Raw genomic sequence first — 18,058 nt, 5'->3', positions numbered from 1 at the left:
AGTTTGCCTGACAATATTGCAACCCACTCTCTTCTAGCTATTCGGTGCAGGTTACATTGTCGCTCAAAATCCGCCAGGTAGTTATCAATTTCACAGTCCTTTTCATCAAAAGCTTTAAAAGCGCTAAACGGAATCTTCCTTGCGTCTGCTGTGCTGTACTCACTGTTCGTAGAAGGTGCGGCTGCTTGTTGGACTGCTGCCAGTTTTAACTGTAGCTCTGCGTCCCTTATTTGTTTGGCCTCCTCCGCTAACAGGTCCATCACTTTCAGAACCACATCTGGCGTTGGGTTCGGGCCGAACCACGCTAGCTTCTCTCTCATTAGCTTGTTGGTTGGTGACTCCTCCTGAATCACTGGTGTTTCCATCTCTTGTACTGCTGGCGTTGCTGCAATCCCGTTCTCCTGGTCTAGCTCCATTGATTCTGCTATGATGACCCGCTTGGTTTTGTTGCTAGCGATCCTTCCACGAACTTCCAGTAGTTCTTCCAGTGTCTGCTTGGAATCCGGGTGTGAAGGGGAATAGAAGGGAAGATCCCGCTGCTACCAACCAATTGTGACGGTATCGGTATGATATCCCCGTCAACGTTCCCTTCTTCCCATAACGAAAATCACCCCAATATTCCACGAGGAGGGATATCCCTGGAGTCGCCCAGAAAGCCACACATGAGACCAGCTTACTGCTTGAACAAGACAGACTTTAATGTTAAGAAACCAGAGCTTATATGTGGTTACAACTGTTACAATGACAAATCTCCGCCCCCCCTCACACAGTGGGGGGTCTTCAATACAGCTCCTTTGAAATAAAGATATTTCTTTGAACTACTCAGTAGCTAGCCGAGTCGGCACCGCATATAGAGAGATAATTATCACAATGAAGCAATCAGCATAATTAACACAAGCCACTTATCTAATCACAGTAACCAGTAAACACAGGGCTAAAACAATTAACATTTGAAACAGGGCTAGCTGCAGAAGAGTAACTACAATTAACAGCCTTAAACAAGCAGGGAGGATTAACCTGAAGCATATAGGTAAAAAGTCCATCACAGGCAACAACCCAAATTTCCACAAATTGTGAGTGGGAGTAAACTAACCCTCCCATTCCCCATTAACTTTGGCATAGCGCCCATACTGAAAGTAAGGGGGCGCTACACAGCCATGCAGACAAATTTGATGCAGTCTGCAGCGTATGGTCTGAGCACTGACAGGCTGACCCCCCACCCCCACCCTTTAACCTCTGCAGCAATGCTGGCAGCACTCCTACATCCATTTCCCCAAAACAACCTCTGGATCACTTTTGTGTGATACTGTATATGATAGATACAGTACATCTCTGGGTAATATACTGTACATGATAAGATAATAATGAATAGGAAGTTATGGTTGATACTTACTAGCACATTGGTCCTTGATTTGTTAGTGAGCACTGTCCATGGTGGCAGTCTACCTGATATTCATACATCATGAGACTGCTGCAGTTGTTAACACAATAGAGTTCAGTGGTTGCATTTATAGTATAATAATATTTAATCAACTCTGGATCGATATCCGCAGGGAAGCACAGTTCTAAAAATTTGAATATAAGTATTTGTGTAAAAAATATATATATACAATGAGTGAGCATTGTCAGAGAGAAAGATAGAGATTTCCCAGTGCAGCATCTATACTGCAGTCATGCAAACATAAATGTCATAAAATGGAGAAAGAAGTACCTAATAGATCAGTTTCTGTTTTGTTGACGCCCAGCAGGCCATAGCAAAAGTTTTCTGCAAAATAAAGGTAGATGAAAGAGTTAATTAGGGCTAGTTGGAGATAATGAGTGGTTAATGAGGATGAGCATCGGGCTTGGGTCAAATATGAATTCTACCCAAATCCAGTCTGTTTGCAGTTTGAGAAATGGGTGAAAGAACTGGTCATGATTGGCTAGTTTGCCCACTCCCAGAGTTATGTTTAGTACTATTAAATGATAAAACAGATCCCTGGCAAGCAGTGGTGGCTGGTGCTAAACTTTTTGGGGGAGGCGGCAAGCATACCACCCCAGGTTCACACTCACCCCTCCATGGTGGTGGCATTGCGGCTTCCTCAGCCAATGCGATTTGTCTCCTGTCCTGATTGGCCAGGAGGAGAAGCCTGAAGACAATGGCGAATATTGATTCGCTAGTGTCACAAGTGGGTGGGTTTGGGGCGCAGTGCTCTGTGGTGCCCTGAGCCCAACCTTTTCAAAAACCGAGTCTGGAACCCTGCATGTATCACCACATTCAAACTAGTGGAGCGGTGCCCCTGCACCCCTTAAGGACTGCACGCTCTTGCTGGTAAGCTTATGTTTGTAAATGTAGTGCAACCCCCGCAAGACACAGATTTGTGTCCCAGGTTCTCTTCAGAAACCGTCTAGGGCCTCGTACACACGACCGAAACATGTCCATTGAAACTGGTCGGTCGGACCAGTTTCCGCGGACATGTTCGGTCGTGTGTAGGGCCGACCGGACAGTTTCCCAGCCTAGCGGACAGGTTTCCAGTGGACAAATAGTTTCTTAGCATGCTAAGAAACTTGTCCGCTGGAAGCCTGTCCGTCGGACATTTCCGATGGTCAGTACGACTCATCGGACATGTCCGCTGGCCCGAGAAGCCGCGCATGGCGTCGAAGTGATTCGACGCATGCGTGGAAGCATTGAACTTCCGGGTTTGCGGACGTGGCAGCGTCAACGTCACCGCGCTGTCTGTCCGCGGGGATTTCGGTTTGATGGTGTGTACAACCATCAGACCGAAATGTCCGAGCGGACATGTTCGATGAAAACGGTCCGCGGACCGTTTTCATCGGACATGTTCACTCATCTGTACAAGGCCTAAGGGTTTGCTTTTTAAATGTTTTATTTGCAAAACAACTTGGATAGAGTTAGGGAGCTGTGGGATACTCCAAACTCCAACAGGACAAATAAGGACACGCCTCCCTTTGTAAAAGTTTCTTGACACAGTCCCTTAAGTAGTAGAACATAATGTGGACAGCACTGGGACACCCTCAACAATGTCCCACACCAGGCAAGCCTTATTTTCAGTGCAGCAGGGGTTAACAACAGCAGCGGTCACTGCAATTTTTCTCCCTTAGGTCTGTACTTGCTGAGTCCACAAGGCTTGGATGTCTCCCTATTTTTTTTTACTTATTTATTTTTTACAATTTTTAAAAAGAAAAAAAAATTTGATCACTTGTATTCCTATTACAAGGAATGTAAACATCCCTTGTAATAAGAATAGTGTGTGACAGGTCCTCTTTAAGGAGAAATGCGGGGTCAATAAGATCCCACATCTCTCCTCCAGGCTGGAAAGCTTAAGATTGTGAAAAAAATTCACAGATCTAATGCTTACTAGCGGCAATTGTGGCTTTGTTTACTTACGGGTACCCGGGCGTGATGTCATCACATCGCGCCCGGGCCTCCGACGGTCATAGAGATGACTGGTGACCATCTGGTCCCCTATAAGAATGGAAACACCACTATGATCGTTCTTATGGTGCGCAGGATCGATGCCGGAACAAAATTATATCTGAATGATGCCTCTAGCTGCAGGCATCATTCAGATATCATCGCACAAAGTCCAGGACGTCATATGACATCCACCCAGGATAGGAAATCCCCTTTGTGGATGTCATATGACGGTGTGCGGTATTGAAGTGGTTAATCATTGAAATTTTGTTTATGCATTTATTACCATTAGAGCCATTGTTAAACACTGGTGACCACACAATCCCCTGAGGAAGCCATTGTTGGCGAAACATGTAGGGATGTGATTTGCATCAGTGACCACTTCATAGATAAAAAATAGGTTTCCGTAAATTCTTAGTCTAACCCAGAGATCTCCAAACTATGGCCCTCCAGCTATTGTGGAACCACACTTCCCATGAGACTTTGTGAAACTCTGACATTCACAGACATTTAACGAGTCATGATGGAAATTGTAGTTCCTGAACAACTGGAGGGCCATAGTTTGGAGACCCCTAGTCTAACCTATTTATGGCAAAGTAGCTGGTTTGTTTTGAGCCTCCTGTCGCCACCAGTAAGCTCACTTTTCCTGGGCTCCCCCTTTATCAAGAGCCAAAGCAAACACAGTAGTTCAAGCTATGGAGCTATGGAGAAACATGTCATGACCCACCACGTTCATTTATGTTTGCCCAGAGCCATATACACCAGCCATTCTCAACTAGAGTTCTTTGGAACCCTAGGGTTCCTTCAGAGGTTGCTAGGGGATCCTTGAGCTGTGACATAATGGCCATCCCTATGGTGCCTGCATAGTTCTGGGGCCAATGCCACTTTGCAGAGCCAGCAGCATGACACCAGTGGTATTTTTAGCTGCCTGTAGAGTGTCATTCTGGCCACCTCAGTAAGGAGAATTTTCTTCCCACTGAGCAGCAATGTAAGGGGTATTTTTTTCCACTTGCTACCCATGTAGACCTGAAATTATTTCAAGGGTTCCTCTGGGGTAAAAAGATTGAGAAAGGTAAATTCATGCTCGAGGACACAGAAAAAGGAATAGTTGGTGTAAAGTTAACCTCAAAAAATGGTCAAAGGACCACTTTAACTTTTCCATTGGTGTGAAGGACAACTTAGTTCACTTTGGATCTTTAATAAGGATAGACCTGTGTTTATCCCAGGTGTGTTTACATTTAGTTGCTGTTGGTTCAAGGTGTCTACTACTCTTATTATAATATAAAACAGTGTAATAAAAAAAATATTTGTCCTGGGAAACTGCATGTACATTCTGTATGAATAAGGGCAAAAAATAAGGTTATTTTCTCTACAGAATAAGGAAAATATTGCATCATGGCCATTAGATGGAGCTAAAGATCATAGAAAATAATTACTTATTTACTATGATTCACAACTCCAACTAGTGGCCATAATGAGGTATTTCTCTTAACCAATATGATGTATGAAGAATAATATTCAACCTGGAGAGAAAATATCCTACTAACATTTGTGTCCCTACTTGATCAGAACAAATGGCGTTTCACAAAAGAATAGCTCTGCAATGTATTTATTTTATAAATATGCCCATAAAGCTCCCTAAGTTTCAAGTGTAAATAGGATAAATGTAAATAATGTACACATTCTGTAAAGCACTGTGAAAAATGTGAGCACTGTATAAGTTCACAAGGTAAATAAAAGGAAACATTGATGGAGAGATAGAGGAAGGAAGGAAAAAAGAAAGGAAGATAAGATATGCTTACCATTAGTCAATGATGTGTTGTATGGGCAAAGGTGGTATTCTGATGCTTTTAAAACATTTATCACATTATTTACTAAGGCTGTTTTCTCTTCTTCAGAATTTAGGAAAGGGACTTCTGCACTGACTTCATGGTTCACAACAACACTTCCTTCACTAGAAAAAAACAAAAATGATTGTGTTGTAAGGAACAAAAAAAGCTAAAAGCAGAATTATGGAATACATGAAATTATTAAAGCGGTTGTAAACCGCATAAACATTTTTTTTTTCAAACCTGCAAGGCAAAAGGCATAATCAGCTAGTATGCACCGCATACTGGCTGATTATGAAATACTTACCTCAGAATGAGGTGAAGAACACTTACCTGGTCCACGCCGAGCGAGATGTCATCTTGCTCCGGCGTGTCTTCCGGGTATCGCCGCTCCAGTGCTGTGATTGGCTGGAGCGGCAATGACGTCACTCCCGCGCATGCACGCTGGAGATTTAAATTCGGCAAGGTCCGGCGGCTGCCGGTCCTTTCGCCGTGGATTCCCCCCTGCGCATGTGCCGCTGCAATCAGCGGCGCATTGTGAGGGGAATATCTCCTAAACCGTACAGGTTTAGGAGATATTCTTTATACCTACAGGTAAGCCTTATTATAGGCTTACCTGTAGGTAAAAGTGAAAAAAGTGGATTTACAACCACTTTAAGAAAGTTGGGCAGTTGCGTCTCAATACTGTAATAATTTTCCTAATAGATTGCCATTTTTTTTTTATAAATTCTTTTATCTCCAGGTAATTTTTTTGGCTGTCATCCCATCCGCCCTATGTTACTATTTTTTCTATTAAAGCTCGTCCTCGGGAAGAAACAAAACCAAACCCTTTCCCATCCCCTTGAAATTGCTTAAAAAAGCTAAAAATATTTTCCTAGTTTTGTACAGAGTAGAGAAGGACCATTTCCACTGTTAAAGCGGATCTCCTGCGGCCATTCGTTTTTTTTTTTTTTTGGGGGGGCATTAAATTATTTATGGCGTATAAACAGAGGACTCACGCTTCTGCTGTTTAAAGTCATCCGCTGTCCGAATTCGTCTGGAATTAGAACTTATATTATCTTTGACTTTTCTTGTAGGATATTGTGTGAATATTCACATAATGATACAGAAAGTGGTACCGCATTATCACGTTAGCACCCGCTGTCTACATCATCCAGAACCACCCTTCACCAGCAGAAAACCCACCAAAGAAGAGGTCTTTTTGAGTCATGTGACCAGCCTGAATACTTTTCAAAACGGTAAGTATAAAAGCAATGGCAAAACATACAATGGGTGGGGTTCTGGGCATGGCTCCATGGGGAAAGCAGAATGAATAAGTGCAACAAAGCAAGTATTTTGCACACACAAAAGTTATATTCCTACCGGAAAAATGATAAGTGGATTGTTGAAGGTCTATTCAGTTTTTCATAAATCTTGGTCATCTGCAAAATAAAAAAATGTAAATTGTTTGTCTCTTATATTGTCAGAAATTATTAACTCAAAGGCAGCATAAGAATGTCAAAAGGATTTTTCACAGTCTTAGGAACCCCTGATCCGTCTCAGCACTGTACTCCATAAAAACCTTTTAAAGTGAACTTGTAGCCACTAGAAGTGCTATTACTCCCAGCCTCAACAGTGTTCCTACCAGACAGTGGGCTTCATTCACAAAGCATTTGAGTATGCGGTAAGATACTGCATAGCATTTTTCAAAATGTTTTTTAGTCACTAAAAAAAACACTACTAAAATACTGCATGAGTTTTTTTATGAAAGCCTGCAGTAATTTACTGCCGGCGGCAGCTAGCGTCCTTAACAACCAGTAACTGTCAAGGGCCTGGTATGGATTTAGGGGGGGGGCGTGCCATTCCCCCCCCCCCCCCAATTTTTTATTTACTGGCAATTGTTTTTTTTACTTTCAGCTGCTGTCAGTAGGGAATACCAGCTGATTACTCATTGGTTGTTAAGGACGCGGCGGCCGCCCACTTCATGACAACCTGTATGTTAAGAATGTCGGTGGCTGCCGGTTCCTTAAATATGGCATGCCGGGACCGGGACCACTACTGATTTACCAATTATTTTTGGGGGGGGGGGGGGATTGACTTTCACTCCTGTTTTATGCAGTATTTAACAAGTGTTTCTGCTTCAAATACCTCATAAAGCAGTAGTGAATTGGCATTTTCAGGATGGCATGCGGTATTAGGAAAACACCTAAATACCGCATGCGATCTGGTTCTGTGAATGGAGCCCATTGTCCCTAACTTACCTACCCTAGCAACCATACGTGAGCTAAAGGAATGCTTTTTTTGTTTTTTGTTTTGTAAAGAACCTCCTACTGTATGTGTCCTTATTGAGAAGATGTACCATCAAATCATGTTTGATCACATGTACAAAAGGTAAGCAGGATTATAGCCATTGGTTACACAAACAACAATACCTCTAATTTTTAAATCTTTCCCATTCCATCCAAAACGAAAAAAGGACCCTGAAAACCTTGAAAATATAATTATAAAGGGGGAACCCATAATATACAGGGTGGGCCATTTATATGGATACACCTTAATAAAATGTGATTGGTTGGTGATATTAACTTCCTGTTTGTGGCACATTAGTATATGTGAGGGGGGAAACTTTTCAAGATGGGTGGTGACCATGGCGGCCATTTTGAAGTTGGCCATTTTGAATCCAACTTTTGTTTTTTCAATAGGAAGAGGGTTATGTGACACATCAAACTTATTGGGAATTTCACAAGACAAACAATGGTGTGCTTGGTTTTAACGTAACTTTATTCTTTCATGAGTTATTTACAAGTTTCTGACCACTTATAAAATGTGTTCAATGTGCTCTACAGTGACATGCGGCGAGTGCTACGCTGTGGGCTCTTGCTGAATGAAGCTAGGACAGCCACTGATGTTTCTTCATTGGACCCCTTTCACACTGGATACGCCTATAGCGGAGCGTTAAAATCATGGTAAAATTGCAGTAATATAGCGGTGTTTTGCCGCGATTTTAACGCTCCGCTATAGGCGTATCCAGTGTGAAAGGGGTCTAATGAAGAAACATCAGTGGCTGTCCTAGATTCATTCAGCAAGAGCCCACAGCGTGGCACTCGCCGCATGTCACTGGAAAGCACATTGAACACATTTTATAAGTGGTCAGAAACTTGTAAATAACTCATGAAAAAATAAAGTTACATTAAAACCAAGCACACCATTGTTTTTCTTGTGAAATTCCCAAAAAGTTTGATGTGTCACATGACCCTCTTCCTATTGAAAAAACAAAAGTTGGATTCAAAATGGCCAACTTAAAAATGGCCGCCATGGTCACCACCCATCTTGAAAAGTTTCCCCCCTCACATATACTAATGTGCCACAAACAGGAAGTCAATATCACCAACCATTCCCATTTTATTAAGGTGTATCCATGTAAATGGCCCACCCTGTACATATCTTAAAGTGGAGTTCCACCCATTTTTTTATGTTTGTCTGTGCTGCATGCTCTAATCTCATAGTGTTCAGAATGGACAATTTTTATTGAATTTGTTGCTTGTAAATACCTTTATTTTGTAGTCCTTCATTACTTCCTCCTCCTTATTTGCCTAGGCTATTTGCAAGGGTTTCTGGGATAGGCATCATGTTTCCCAGTAGTCCTTGAAAACCTGACTGAAACCTATTACATTGCTTGTGCACTGAGCATGTGCGAGATATGCAAAGCTGAAATCCAGGAAGTCATACAGTCTGGCTTCATGATGCCCACGCTTAAGATGGCCACGGTCTATTTCTAGATTATAAACTATTTAAATGCTGTAACAACCTAACAAAACGGACCTTAGTTTACAGACTAACTTTACTAGAATACATTAAGCTTGTGTATTACAGGGGTATTTATATTTAAAAAGTGAAATTGTGGGTGGAACTCCCCTTTAAGATCTTTGCAGGAGAATCTCCAGCCCAAAACAAGGTGGTCTTTCTTTAAAAATTTATAGATATATATAACCTTTGTTATACAAATAAAGACATTAGAGCATTCTTTCCTGCTGTGCCTGTTTCAGAGCTGCTGGATATTGTCCTGAGTATCTTCCGGCACTGTGAAGGTTAGCAACACTCGCTCGGCCCCTTCTGCCCTCCCCACCAATCACAAAACTTTTTCTATTATTATCCCACAATGCACTGCATTATGTGATAATTGCCCACAATGCAACTTCCCTGATGAAGTCACGTGTTCTAATTTTGCACCGGTGACGTCACGCCGCAAAAAAAGAAGTGTACGGTGGGCCATTCTGTTGGAGGTTTTTATTACTTTATGCCTGGATACAGACGTGCACCACTATTAGTGTAGAAACAAATTTGAGTATAACAGTTTTTAAATAAAAAATATATAGTTTATTATACGGAGAGCACTATATATTCTTTAACTTTTTGAGTGAATCATAAACATTCATTGTATGATTATGGATAGACATGTGCACTGGCGAAAAATGTGTTAGTTTTTGTTTCCGTCCGTTTTTTTTTTTGCTTTTTCCGGTCATTCATTATGACCGCAATTTGTAAATTTGTAAATTAAAAAAATGTGTAAATTCGAAAATGTTAAATAATAACTAACTAACTAATAATAACTAACTACAGTATTACATTATAGGTATTGGAATTTCCTTTCAAATGTGGCTGTTAGTGAACGTAACAAATACGAATGTATTCAAAGTTACGAATTATCCAAAATAACGAATGCCGCATCTAATAAATAAAATATTAAAAACAGGTAACCTTTCTCCTAATTGATGTGCGCTGATGAGGCAGCACTGATGGGCACTGAGAGGTGGCAATAAGAGGTGGCACTGATGGGCAGTACTGATGGGTGGTACTGAAGGGCACTGATGGGTCACACTGAAGGGCACTGGTAGGTGGCACTGATAGGGCGACACCAATAGGGGGCACTGATGGGCACTGATAGGTGTCACTGTTGGGCACTGAGAGGTGGCAATAACAGATGGCACTGATGGGTGGCACCGATGGGTGGCGCTGATGGGCACTAATTGGTGGCACTGAAGGGCACCGGTAGGTGGCACTGATAGGTGGAACTGATGGGCACTGATAGGTGGCACTGATGGGAACTGGTAGGCGACACTGATAGGCAGAATGGATAGATGACACTGATGATGAGGCACTGATGGTCACTGGTTGGCAGCGCTGATGATGAGGCACTGATATGTGACACTCATGGGCAATGATAGGTGGCACTGATATGCACCTGTAGGTGGCACTGGTGGGCACTGGCTGGTGCCTCTCCCTGTTAGGGACCGATGTCCCTCTGTCAGAAGCCGGTGATCAGCTTTTTTTCCCCTCATGCTGCTAGCTTGAGGGGGAAAAAAAACAATTACCGATCTTCTGTTTATATCATGTGATCAGCTGTCATTGACTCAGTGATCACAGACCACGCCGTGTGCGCCCCACAGGGGGTGCGCAGGCAGCTAATGCACTGGAGGAGGTCTATTGACATCCTCCAGGCAATTTTGGCCCACTCTGTAGCCATCATTCGGCTAGTGCCTGGGTGGGACGTGGTTACGTTTTATGTAGAACATACTGTAGGCCAGAGACCCAGTAAGGTAATGTAAATGTATTAGAAAAAAAAAGAAGCACAACTCTAAATTCAATACGTTAGTTTATAAATCTTCTTGTATAAATTTTAAATTCCATACCCTTTTCAGATAAGCTTAAACGGGGTGCTTGTCATCAAAATATACACTTACCTGATTCAGAAAATTATTTTTGTACAGTTGGTATTTGCTGCTTTTGTTGTTCTCCAGATCTGGATAAAAAGTTTCATTTATGTAAACCTCAACTGTTACTTTGACAATGACCGTTTCTATAAAGACAAACACAGGTCAAGCTTTAGTGTGTGTTCTATGCACATTTTGAATTATAATAAAAGGCAAACACTCTTTTTAGTTTTGGAAAGAGTGGTCAGGTTTTTAATGCGGTCTCTGCCCCTGTTAGGGAGATTCACCCTTTCCATTTGCTCTGTTTACCATTATCACCAGGAGTGAAAACAAAGGAAAATCACAAAATATGGATTGTCACCATATTAACATTTATGGTATCCTAATAAGCCCTAATTGACTCAATCTTCCCCAATCTTCCCCTTTCCCCTATTTTTTCATGTTCTTTTTTTTAATTTAATTTTTTATATATATTTTTCTAACCATTAATGTTTAAGCCCTGGTTCACACTGGGTACGATTTGGAACGATTTGAGATGCGATTTGACATGTCAAATCGGCGGCAATTGTCGGCAATGGCACTGTCCTAATCATTGCGACGCCGCATCTGCGATTTCAAAAAGTAGTTCCTGTACTACTTTTTGTGATTTCGGGCCGCGATTTACATAAAATTGCTGCCGAAATCGCGGCAAATCGCGGCAAAATCGCGGCCGCGAAATCGCGGTAAAATCGCGCATTTTACCGCGATTTTGAATTCGCAGCAGTGTGAACCTAGGCTAAACGTATTTGTTTATTTTTTTTCATACTTTTTAAGTGCTGCGTTAAAAAGGTACAAAATTTAAAAGATAGAAAAAAAGTTTTTTCATTTGTAAATAACTTTGTTTCATAGCCATAATGTTAGTGTTATTTTAAACATGGCAAATTATAGGAGAAAATGTATATGTTTTAACTACAATAACAATATTTTTTTAAGTTAAAATGAACATCTTTAAAACTAGAAAATTTTATGTTTTTTTTTTTTCTTTTTTAGACTTATGTTATGTTTTTTGGCTTTATATTGTATAAAAAAAATTGAATTATTTTTGCAAGACAATATCACCAAAAGAAATCCTTGTTTTTCCTAACAAAAATATACTGAAAGGTTCCAATAGATGAACAAAGTTAAACGTTTTCTTTGCATATTTTAATAATATTTCATATTTTTCAAGTTTGAGTTTAGTTTTTTAGGGCCAGATTCACGTACCTGCGGCGCAGCGTAACGTAACCCGTTTACGTTACACCGCCGCAAGTTTTCAGTCTAAGTGCCCGATCCACAAAGCACTTAACTGGAAACTTGCGGCGGTGTATCGTAAACACGTCCGGCGCAAGGCGGCCCAATTCAAATGGGGCGGGTACCATTTAAATTAGGCGCGCTCCCGCGCCGGACGTACTGCGCATGCTCCGGTCACAAGTTTCCCGAAATTACAACGCGCCGACGTGTTGAGAATCGCGACGTGCGTAACGTACTTACCCCGGGAAAACAAAAAAATTCAAAAGCGACGCGGGAAAGACGGGCATACTTTAACATGGTGTAGTCAATTTACACCATGTTAATAGCAGCCCTATCTTTGCAACGGGAATCTAAAACTTGCGACGACGTAACGACGGGAAAAACCTTTGTGGATTGCCGTAACTGCTAATTTGCATACCCGACACTGGTTTACGACGCGAACTCCCCCCAGCGGCGGCCGCGGTACTGCATCCTAAGATCCGACAGTGTAAAACTATTACACCTGTCGGATCTTAGGAATATCTATGCGTAACTGATTCTATGAATCAGTCGCATAGATACTCTGAGAGATACGACGGAGTATCTGAGATACTCCGTCGTATCTCCTTTGTGAATCTGGCCCTTAGTTTTTTTTTTTAAATTGCACATTGAATAAAAAGTATCCCTTGTGTTGGGGGCTGTTCTTTTCATTTAAAGAGCTCTGGCCCACTCTGATTGGCTGAGACTCAGCAGCGGCGCAATTGGTTGCCGCTGCTGTCAATCAAAGTCAGCTAGCCAATCAGGTGAGAGAGGGGCAGGTCGGGGTGGGGCTCCAAGTCTGAATGGACATAGGAAGCTGTGACTCAGCTCAGGTGCTTGCTGCTATGGGAGCCTTAAACAGGAGGGAGGGGCCAGGATCACAGAAGAGGGGCCTGAGAAGAGGAGGATTGGTGCTGCTCTGTTCAAATCCACTGCAACCGAGCAGGTTAGTACAACATGTTTATTATTTTTATAGGAAAAAAACAAGACTTTACAATCACTTTAAGCTTACATATAACATAAAAAATACAATAAAAAAATACTAAGATAAAAAAATGTATGTTCTTAGTTGTTATTTGGAATCCATTTTTTCCAATTCTTTAAAAAAAGCACCCCTCAAAAAATGGAAAACTTTTCAAATGTGTTTTTACTGTTTTTATGGGGTTAGTTTTGTGGGTTGTTTTAACACACCGTGAGTGATAGTTATCAGTGAACTTGCTAATGTACGATATGTTAAAAACATAACCCCCCCAAAAAAATAAATTTGAAAATAAAAATAAATTTGTTGGTCTTTTCTTGTCTTTTCTTTGTGTTGTTAATGTTTTTTCGAGGCAATAGAAAACAGAACAGGATTAAAATAGCAACTTTTTGCAGTTTTAACACAGATGCTTATATAACTGTGATATAGACTTCAAGCAAGTTCATAGTAGGTAGATGTACTTTATTACAGCATTGCAACTATAAAATCTCCTCCAAAAATACTGCACAACCTATCCTATCCTGAATTTTCATTTTACTTTTTACTCATTTTTGGAGTCAACACAGACTCGTACACGCGATCAGTCCATCCGATGAGAACGGTCTGAAGGACCGTTGTCATAGGTTAACCGATGAAGCTGACTGATGGTCCGTCGTGCCTACACACCATCGGTTAAAAAAACGATCGTGTCAGAACGCGGTGACGTAAAACACAACGAGGTGCTGAAAAAAACGAAGTTCAATGCTTCCAAGCATGCGTCGACTTGATTCTGAGCATGCATGGATTTTTAACCGATGGTTGTGCCTACTAACGATCGTTTTTTTCCCATCGGTTAGGAATCCATCGGTTAAATTTAAAGCAAGTTGGCTTTTCTTAACCTATGGTTAAATTACCTATGGGGCCTACACACGATTGGTTTGGACCGATGAAAACGGTCCATCAGACCGTTGTCCTCTGGTTAACCTATCGTGTGTACGAGGCCTAAAGGCCCGTACACACGATGGGATATTCCGACAACAATTGTCCGATCTACGTTTTTTGTCGGAAAATCCGACCGTCTGTATTCTCCATCGAACAATTGTTGTCGGAATGTTGGATGTTCATACTCTCAAATTGTCCGGCAACAAATGTGTTCCGTCGGATTATCCGATCGTGTGTACACAAATCCATCGGACTAAAGTACAAACACGCATGCTCCAAACCAATGCTAAACATCAGATAAGATTAGCAGAATTTGCCCGAAGGGTGGCGCAAAAGAGCTGAAAAAAACGTAGTTTTGTGTATGTTGACTGAAAAAGTTCTGCAGAACAAGTTCACGGCCAACGTCAGACAAAATTCCACAAATTTGTCCGATGGAAATCCAATGGTGTGTATGAGGCTTTAGATTGATCAGTCCACATCGAATAATTTCAGGTAATACCCAAATGGGCCCCTTTAGTGTACATTCCCTGGAGGCACCAATTGTTGTGAACGATACTCTCTAATATAGGGCACTATGGATGATATCCAGACATCTTCTCAAATATCATGATCCAACATTACTTTGTTTAATAATTTTTTTTAGAACGGAAATCAACTTACTTTTTTTGATCTCACTCACAATGAATTCACAGTTGGGCCCGTAGAAGATTTCACTTATACATACACAGCGGTTTTCTTTATAATAACCACCATTTAGACAACTTCCAACTACAAAGACATTACATAAAGTTATATTACACATGAGTTTACAAATTCCAATTTTTTTTCCAAATAATTAGCAGAAATCTCCCTCTGACACTGTATGCAGCACAGTAATGTATTTCATAATGTGAACACATTGGGCCAGATTCACAATGAGAGTACGCCGGCGTACTTTCAAATTTGCCGCGTCGTATCTTTAGTTTGAATCCTCAAACCAAGATACGACGGCTTCTGGCTTTGATCCGACAGGCGTACGGCTTCGTACGCCTTCGGATCGTAGGTGCAATACTTCGGCGCCCGCTGGGTGAAGTTCGCGTCGTTTTCCGCGTTGGGTATGCTAATTAGCTTTTTCCGTCGATCCACGAAGGTACAAGCGGCCGTCGCATTCTCTTACGTCGTCGCTAGTCGGCTTTTCCCGGCGTATAGTTAAAGCTGCTATTTTGTGACGTATAGATAGACTTGCCATGTTAAAGTATGGCCGTCGTTCCCGCGTCGAATTTTGATTTTTTTTTTTTTGTAAGTCGTCCGTGAATAGGAAAGGACGTAACTCACGTCTACGTTCAAAAATTGACGTCGGTGCGACGTCATTTCGCGCAAAGCACGGCGGGAAATTTGGAAACGGTGCATGCGCATTTCAATCAGCGCGGGGACGCGCTTCATTTAAATGAATCACGCCCCCTACCCACCCAATTTGAAATACGCGCCGAGAAATACACTACGCCGCCGTAACTTACGGCGCAAAATATTCCTGGATTCGAAATTCCGCCAGGTAAGATACGGCGGCGTAGCGTATCTCTAAAACGCTGCGCCAGGGCAATTCTTTGTGAATCTGGCCCATTGTGATTATTTATCCCACCCTTAAAGGGGTTGTAAGGTTTCGTTTTTTTTTTTTTTTTACTAACAAACATGTTATACTTACCTCCACTGTGCAGTTCGTTTTGCACAGAGTGGCCCCGATCCTCATCTTCTGGGGTCCCTCAACGACTGTCTCGGCTCCTCCCCCCAAGAGTTAACCCTCTTCATGGGAAGCTCTCTCCCAAGGGGGTTAGCTTGTGGGCGCGCTCCCGTGATACAGCTGACAAATGTATCACTCGGCCCCACCCCCCGACGCGCCACATCATTGGATGTGATTGACAGCAGCATGAGCCAATGGCTGCACTGCTATCAATACATCCAATCTAGCCAATTAATGGCCAGACTCCATGGAGAAGAGGACGCTGGACAAGCGCTCAGGTAAGTAAAACGGGGGGGGGGGGAATCATTGCCAGGTGTTTTTTCACCTTAATGCATAGGATGCATTAAGGTGAAAAAACACAAACCTTTACAACCCCTTTAAGGTGGCCAGGCATACACCTTGCAATATCGATGTGTAACCTCTATTTGTTTTCCTTTAGATCTACCAAAACTATGTAGTAAAAGTCCTACTGAATTTTTGTATTTGGTCAGGTAGGCTCTCCTCCAGCATCATGTATTTTATTTATTTTTTCAATTCAAAAATTGTATTGGATTTTTCAGATATTTAACAAAAATAGTACATTAACATTTTGGTTTGATAAATTTCTCCATAAAAAAAGATATAAGACTTCTGTAAGCGAACAAAATACACTACCTGTATCTTTTTTGATTTGCTCTAGACTAAATTAAACCAACAGTGTATTATTCTTTAATGATAAAATAATCCTAGTTTACCCCAAAGGGGAACACTCTGTAAACAAGGGTAGGTTGCTAAATTATAAGAAAGGAGGAAAGGAAAGAAAGGGAGAGGAAGTTATAAAGTTATACAGCAAGTAGATTGAAAGAAGATTGTTCAATTAGAGTGCAAAATGTATGGAATGTGCTTTTAGCAAAGATACTAATAGAAGAGAAAAATGGCGACCCTACTTTTTCAGAAAAATTGTAAAGAATGAACCAATAACCAAGAATTCAGCTTGTTTTCATGCTACACTTTAAAAAAAATCATAAGAATAATACTACAAATAATAATTATTGCTAAGATATTAAATTAAAAACATCTAGACAAAAGTGAATGTACTGTATAATAAATAAATATCATTAAAAAATTGACTTTTTTTAATAATCAATATAAATCTGAAATGGGCATGTTCCTTTGTAAATAATATAGTTGTAAATAATTACAATATTGATATAATGGAGCTGATTTACTAAAACGGGAGAGTGCAAATCTGGTGCAGTAGTCCATGGTAGCCAATCAGCTTCTAACTTCAGCTTGTTCAATTAAAGAGGAGTTCCAGCCATTTCTGTGTTTATTAAAAGTCAGCAGCTACAAAATGTGTGGATCCTGGCTCTTAATAAACAGACACTCACCTGTCCCATGGTCCAGCGATGTGGCCGCCCAAAGCCTCGCCTCTCTCCCTTTCCCTCTGCGGTATCTGCATTGGAAGTGTGGGCACCCAGCAGTGACAGCTTGTGGCTTCACTGTGCATGCTCGAGTCACGTGGGCATCCTGAATGGCTGGGCAATCTTCTTGGACCTGTGATGTGCCCCAGAAGATTGCATGGGTGGGTGGCGCTCCGAGTGGAAGTGGGAGATGGTTACCTGTCAACACTAGGTACCCACTCCCCCCCCAACAAAAATATGACATTCCAAATGTGGCACATCAGGGGGTCAGGAGTGCTTAAAGCGGAAGTTCCACTTTTGGGTGGAACTCCACTTTAACCACTTCAATACCAGGCACTTTCGCCCCTGCTGGGCACTGATTGGTAGCTGATTGGAAGATCTGAGGGGGCTGTGCTGATAATCAATGTGCTTATTATCAGCACAGACCCCCCCCCCTCTGACAGGGAGAGCCGCCGATCGGCTCTCCCTGTCAGTGCGAACCAAGGAATGTCGTTTACCGGCACTTCATATGACGCCCAGTCAGGATAACAGAACCACTTCCCGGCCGTCATTCTCCATACGGCAGGCGGGAAGTGGTTAAGCTTTGACAAAAGAAGCTGGAAACTGATTGCTTACTATGCAGAGCTGCACCAAATTTTGCACTCTCCAGTTTTAGTAAATCCACCCCAATGAGTCAATGAATAATATTTATTTTACCCTAGTCATTATTAACCTCTTAGCACAGAGTGTATGCAAATATGTGGCCTCTCGTAGATGGACTTGTTTTTCTGTTGAAAAGCCTGTGGCGTGCAAAACACAACCCAAAAACTCCACCCGG

At 41.7% G+C, this 18,058-nt stretch overlaps 1 protein-coding gene across 2 annotated transcripts in view; it reads right to left on the bottom strand.

Annotated features, from left to right (window-relative positions):
- Positions 1-18,058, bottom strand: part of LOC120933451 (mucin-3A-like) — a 50,412-nt gene that overhangs the window by 18,296 nt on the left and 14,058 nt on the right. For both annotated transcript variants that reach the window (XM_040346680.1, XM_040346681.1), the window contains exons 5-10: positions 14,782-14,889; positions 10,965-11,080; positions 6,607-6,665; positions 5,218-5,369; positions 1,712-1,765; positions 1,394-1,565 (exon numbers count right to left, since the gene is read on the bottom strand). In XM_040346680.1, coding sequence (XP_040202614.1) covers positions 1,394-1,565; positions 1,712-1,765; positions 5,218-5,369; positions 6,607-6,665; positions 10,965-11,080; positions 14,782-14,889 — 661 coding nt within the window. The remainder of the gene's footprint in view (positions 1-1,393; positions 1,566-1,711; positions 1,766-5,217; positions 5,370-6,606; positions 6,666-10,964; positions 11,081-14,781; positions 14,890-18,058) is intronic.

The sequence above is a fragment of the Rana temporaria genome, chromosome 3 (assembly GCF_905171775.1).
Source record: "Rana temporaria chromosome 3, aRanTem1.1, whole genome shotgun sequence".
NCBI lineage: Eukaryota > Metazoa > Chordata > Amphibia > Anura > Ranidae > Rana > Rana temporaria.
The sequence above is the reverse complement of the archived record's forward strand: the minus strand, read 5'-3'. Positions and strand labels throughout refer to the sequence as shown.